Below are 6,219 nucleotides of genomic sequence, written 5' to 3'. Positions count from 1 at the left end.
GTAGCTCCGCCTACGGGCGCATGACACTGCATGTGACCTGCGTCCCCTATCTTTAGCACTGAGGACACAGGCCGTGCGCAGGTATGCGTTTGGCGGCGCATGCGTCCTTTTGACGGTGCGCCGAGCGCACCAAATTGCAACAGGTTGCGTTTGGCGCTGGTCGCGCACCCGTCAAAAGGACGCATGCGCCGCCAAACGCATACCTGCGCACGGCCTGCGTCCCCAGTGCTAAAGATAGGGGACGCATGCAGCGTCATGCGTCCGTAGGCGGAGCTTAGCAGCGGCCGTGCGCAGGCCGACGCTGCGGCCTTAAACGCTAATGTGAAACCACCCTTAGACAGCCTCAACACATGTGGGGGTTGCCTGTCTGTCAGGGAATCCGCACGTGTTGAGGCTGTCTAATAGCCGCAAATTATGCAGCCGTGGAGACTCGAACAGAATATAGAGCTGATAGACTTTGACAGCGGCCATATTGTGATGACTAAAATACGGAATTGCTCCAAAATGGATTATTCCCCATATACGGCATGTTTATGGTATACAACAGGTCTTGTGGGGGTGTTCCTGATATATGGTGGGTCTGTTGGGGTGTTCCTTCCCGGTATATGGTGAGACTGCTGTGGTGTTCCTTACCAGTATATGGTGGATCTTGTGGGGTGTTCCCACTATATGGTGGGTCTGTTGGGGTGTTCCCACTATATGGTGGGTCTGTTGGGGTGTTCCCGATATATGGTGGGTCTGTTGGGGTGTTCCTTCCCGGTATATGGTGAGACTGCTGTGGTGTTCCTTACCAGTATATGGTGGATCTTGTGGGGTGTTCCCACTATATGGTGGGTCTGTTGGGGTGTTCCCACTATATGGTGGGTCTGTTGGGGTGTTCCCGATATATGGTGGGTCTGTTGGGGTGTTCCCACTATATGGTGAATCTTTTGGTGTGTTCCCAGTATATGGTGGATCTGTTGGGGTGTTCCCGATATATGGTGGGTCTGTTGGGGTGTTCTCGCTCATGGTAAATCTTATGAGGTGTTCCCAGTATATGGTGGTTCTTGTGGGCTGTTGCCAGTATATGGTGGGTCTTGTGGGGTGTTTAAAATATATGGCTGGTCTTTTAGGATGTTCTCAGAATACGGCAGGTCTTTTGGAGTGTTTCCAGTATACGGCGAGTCTTTGATGTCCCCGGTATACGACAGGTCTCATGAGGTGTCCTTGATATACGGTGGGTGGGGTGTTTCTAATATACGGCAGGTTTTGTGGGGTGTTGCCACTAGATGGTGGGTCTTGTGGGGTGTTTTGGGTGCGCAGTGATTACTAAGCATGTAAAAGGTGGTCCGTGGTAGAATCGGTGAACGAGTGAAATGGATGACCAAGATTCATTGAGACACGTGGGGAGTGAATCCTAGGCTGCTTGGTCCGATTCCCAGAAAACAAACATTACTGTGGTGCAAATTGTGAAGAAATTTACAACTGGCTATGATAGAGGTCAGAACACGCAGAACATCACAGGGTGCTTTCTGGCTGGTCTGGGCGCTCATATCTATGTACACTTCCTATAGTCCAACCAATGGGAATGTGATCATCAGAGCTGGATCATGAAACAAAGAAAGAAGGACGCCTGATCTGAATCACTTTTACAGCAAGTGGGCAGCAGGGTGCGTGCCACTTACATGGGGAAGGATGGCATAAGGGTGTACTATGGGAAGACAAGCTTGTGGGGGCAAAAAAACATTTGCATACAAGTAAAGAAGAAATGCATGTGCCATCTTGATACTTTTGGAGAATGTGCTGTGATATCGCCTACTGTGAATGGTTGATCCTGTGTTATCTATTGTATGTAGATGTGTTAACATAGGATCCACCATTCACAATAGGTGATATCACAGCTCACCTCCTCCTCCTGTACAATGACTGATAACACCTCTATATACAGTACATAACACAGGATCCACTATTCACAATGCTTTTGTCCAGATGAGAGCATGCCTAGAAAGCTCTCCTTTAGAAGTTAATGAGTCAGTAGCCGTCTGTTTCTGCGTATGTCCATGTGGCTGCTGGACAGAACAGAAAGTGAGCCTCGTATAGGACCGAGTGGCCAGTGTGAAAATTGTGAGATTTCTGATATATACTTTTGAAAGAAATAGTTATATGTTAAACTAAAACAACAATTCATCAAGAGAAAAAAAATAACAAAAGCCTTTGCAGCTGCTTATTTTATTAAATAACCCACATTTTATCAGACAGGTTTTTGTGATACATTTTTATTTTTCATCCCCCAAAATCTACATATAAAAAACGGAAAAAAAAATACAAAAAGACAATGTGCTGCTACAGTGTGGAACACCGCAGCGTACAGAGCTCTGCACACATCCTATGACATTCACCAGCCTCGTATGCATACAATGATCGCTCTCAGGGACTTTCCTCTGAGACCCTCACAATGCACACAGGCAAAAACAGACAGTGGCAGCGGAGACTCAGCTTTGGACCTGGGGAGGATGAGTAAAGAAAATATTTTCCTTTTTTTAAACAAACTGCAGCTGCTCAGTTCACTGTCTATGGGACTGCTGTAAGGAGTACAGCACAGCATATATTGGGAGCCACACCTTAAGCCATGTTCAAACGTTCAGCATTTGGTCAGTATTTTACATAAGTAATTTTGGACTACAAATGCTGAACATGTGAACGTGGCCTAAGGTACACACTTCATTATTACATCTCTTGGTGGACACTTGATCGTGACAGGTGTAGATGGCGGCCCCTGACCAGCATCCATCATCTGAGTCATAGTTCTGCAGCTGAAGAGCCGCATGATGCACATTCGCCGCTGTAGACAATAAATGCCATTACGAGTGCTGCTGACACCGGTACAAAGTCCAAAAAACCAAAATATAGGAGTATGGTTCGTGCCGATCAGTCTGCCGGCTGTGAGGCGGGTGGGCACAAGTGTGTTTGAAGACCCCAGTGTCTCAGTCTTCATGTTGGGTTCACATTAAGAGTGTTTGGAAAAATGCATCAGTTTTCAGAAACTCTCCAGCGGTGCAGCGCTCGAGTCAGAGAAGGGGGACACAATCAGTCTGAGGTGGTGGAGTCATCCGTCCAAGTTGGTTGGTGACAAGAGTCTTCATCCAAATAATAGGAGTAGCACGATCGTTGCCGAATTGACAATTATTAGGGGAACTGAAAGAGAAAAAAAAATGTAGAAGGTTTTGGTGACTGAGTCTTAAAGGGGATGTCCGGTGAAATCAAGCTATCAGGTATGTTCCAGATGGGTGGGTGCCTGTTAACTGGGACCTGTGCCAATCAACGGAACAAGGAACTTTGATTCCAGTTAGAACGCAGCAGTGAGAATGCCCACCGGCCACGCCAGCGAGCCCGCAACGAAAGGCCACGCCAGCGAGCCCGCCCCGAAAGGCCACTCCATTCATTTACTATGAGGCTGCTGAGTGCTATGTTTGGGTTTATCCAGTGGCCCTATATAGAATAAATGAAGTAGCGGGAGAACATGCTCACTGCTCCATACTAACTGGAATAAAAGTTTCCCTTTCTACCGAGCAGTCAGACCCTCACTGGACACCCACTTTAAGCATGTCAAAAACACTCTTCTGTAGAAGTCATCTCGAGCCTTTTGTTCCCTATAGGGCTGCTGTAAAGCACATCTCTAACTTAAAAGTCAATGGTTGCCACCACTATGGAGAACAGAATAATAGAATATATTAAATAAACCTTTAAAAAAGTTTATTGGGTGGAGTTCTGTTGAAGAATCCATCCATGAGCTGAGGTGAAAGCGAGTTCAAGTCTTCAGCAACACAGAAGTGAATACATAAGGGGGTTAATCTACTGAAATGCAAGTACGGCCGGGGTCACACTTGCGAGAAACTCGCACGAATCTTGCACCTCAATACCCGGTATTTCTACTGAGCGCTCCGGTCCCGACGGCAGAGCCCGGGTATTGAGGTGCGAGACTTCTGCGAGTTTCTCCCAAGTGTGACCCCGGCCTAATGCTAATGTACAGGTCTACAGTCCTCCATGGTGGCCTCATACAAACGTGGCTGTGTGCTATAGGGGCGTTATCGTCCATACAGTGCTGGTTACAGTGCAGATTAAATATTTCCCAGATCTCCACTGTATATACTTATTGCACTGCATAGCTGCGGCCATCGCCTTTAACCCCTTCCCATTGCAGCCAATGTTCATTTTTACTTCCCTTCTCCCAAAAGGAAGATATTTTTTTTCCACCACACAAGGGCCTGTTTTTTTTTTTTTGTGGGATGAGTTGTACTTTTGAATGATTCCATTGTCTTTATTAATAAATGTATTGGAAAACGTGAAAAAAAAAATATCCTAGTGGTGTAAAATGGTGATAAAACAATTCAGACACTGTTTTTGGAGGTTTTATTCTTACTGCGTTTCTTCTCCAGTATTAATTACTTTGTCCGTACAATTACAGTGATAGCAAACTTGGATAACTTTATATAAATTACATATATTTTAGTGGTTAAAAAACAATTCAGAAGTTTGTAAAAAAATAAATAAATAATTAAATTTGGTTTGTGTTTTTTATTTTCCAGTTGAGTTTTGCATTGGGAAAAGGGGATGATGCAAAGGGTTTTTTTATTATTATTATTATGTACAGAGACTGTTAAGAATGGGTTAAAGACGTGTTTTATTGCATTCGTGCCTGTTTTTTGTCAAGTTTTTGACATTTCACTCCATTTTTTGTTTGCACCATATTCGTCTTTTCATTGGCACCTTTTTTTATTTTAAAGTATTTTATTTGTGTTGGTTTTTTTTTTTTTTTTACATTTCCAGATTTTTTCAGACTGTTTGTTATTGCAGCTTTTAAAAAAAAAAAAGTCGTAATTTTTGTCATTAATGTACTCCAGCGCCCTCTCTCATGAGTGATTTCATGCATGCCAGATATCTTTGGCAGAAATTTTGGCGGAATGTGTGACTTTTTTCAGCTAAAAAGTTGCAAAACAAGTTGAGAAAAATAAAGAACATTTTTGTTTTTTTTTATTCTATACAAAACATATGAACAGTGTGAGCATTTTTAACAAATTTGGAGAAAAAAAAAAGTAAAAACAACAAGACAAAAAAAAAAAAGCAAATGATGAATCGGGGGCGCCATGTCTGGAGGTAGCACACTATGGAGAAGAGCAGAATTGATATACAGATTTTTTTTTGGATGAGAAAAAGTATTAGAACAAATTCTTCCTTGTTTTATGCTTAAGAGTCCAGTGGGCGGGGCCAATCATTGTGTATGACCGCCTACTGGACTCCTAAGCATAGAAAAAGCAGGGATTTCGGTGAATGCTTACCTCTCATCACTGTCCGTACGGAGCGCACAAGGTTCATCATCTGGGACTTGACTCCAGGATCTTCTCCAAAACCTCCGATCCCCTGATCGGCGCCCCAGCCGACTGCGGATCAGAGACACAGAGGACACAAGCATGAGGAAACAGAGTCACCACAAGCACAGACAAAAGTGACAGGGGCAGAAAACAAAAACCCACCACTGAAGCTTACAATCCAAGTGTAAAACTACAACTCCTGTCATTACATGCTGGGCGTTGTAGTTTCCCACTGCTCTGAGACAAATGCTGGCCCTTCAGGTGTTGTAAACTACAACTCCCACAATTTCTCGCAGCAGCAGATCACCGCTGTAGATTCAGTTGTCTGCCAGGGCATTCTGGGAGCTGTAGTTTAATAAGGTGTCAGTCTCCATAGATTGTGACTATGTGGCAGCGGACTATGTCCTTTCCCGCACCCTCGGGGTTCTCCTCCTTCTCCTCCCCGTCCAATTCCCATTACCAGCAAGCTCTCACTTTTGCTCAGAAACCGCTCCTCATGCAGAACGGCCACCGCGTTCACACATAGCAGTGCGGCTTGCAGGAGCGAGTACAGCGTGAACGCCATCTTGTTGGTGGACTCCTTGTGTTGTTGTGGGACGTGGCGGCGACTAGTGGGGAGCGGAGGAATCACCTGGGACGGATCGAGCTGTGGGTCAAAATAGATAAAATCGCGAAGGTGCTAATGTTAGATCTAGGGGAGGAGTCATCATAAATTTTTTTTTTTCTTGTTTTGTTGTCTTACCTTAGTCATTTATTTCTGTGAAAGTTGCATCACTAATTTATTTTAGTGCAGGGGATATTTTTAATATTTTTTTGCTTCATTTTTAGCTCAATGTCAAGTGATCGATTAGCTTTTATTATGGGACGCTAA

General features: G+C 44.4%; 1 protein-coding gene and 1 long non-coding RNA gene across 2 annotated transcripts in view; one reads left to right on the top strand and one right to left on the bottom strand.

The window, feature by feature from the left end:
* Positions 1–6,219, top strand: part of LOC141097546 (uncharacterized) — a 37,070-nt gene that overhangs the window by 1,708 nt on the left and 29,143 nt on the right. The window lies entirely within an intron of this gene.
* On the bottom strand, positions 2,193–5,981 carry IER3IP1 (immediate early response 3 interacting protein 1). Its single transcript, XM_073584766.1, has 3 exons — positions 5,823–5,981; positions 5,316–5,417; positions 2,193–3,174 (listed from the first exon to the last, which is right to left on the bottom strand). The coding sequence occupies exons 1-3, from the start codon at positions 5,911–5,913 to the stop codon at positions 3,119–3,121; spliced, it is 249 nt and encodes an 82-aa protein (XP_073440867.1). The 5' UTR covers positions 5,914–5,981; the 3' UTR covers positions 2,193–3,118.

This window comes from Dendrobates tinctorius, unplaced genomic scaffold (genome assembly GCF_039654945.1).
Source record: "Dendrobates tinctorius isolate UK_male_01 unplaced genomic scaffold, ASM3965494v1 ptg000085l, whole genome shotgun sequence".
NCBI lineage: Eukaryota > Metazoa > Chordata > Amphibia > Anura > Dendrobatidae > Dendrobates > Dendrobates tinctorius.
The sequence above is the reverse complement of the archived record's forward strand: the minus strand, read 5'-3'. Positions and strand labels throughout refer to the sequence as shown.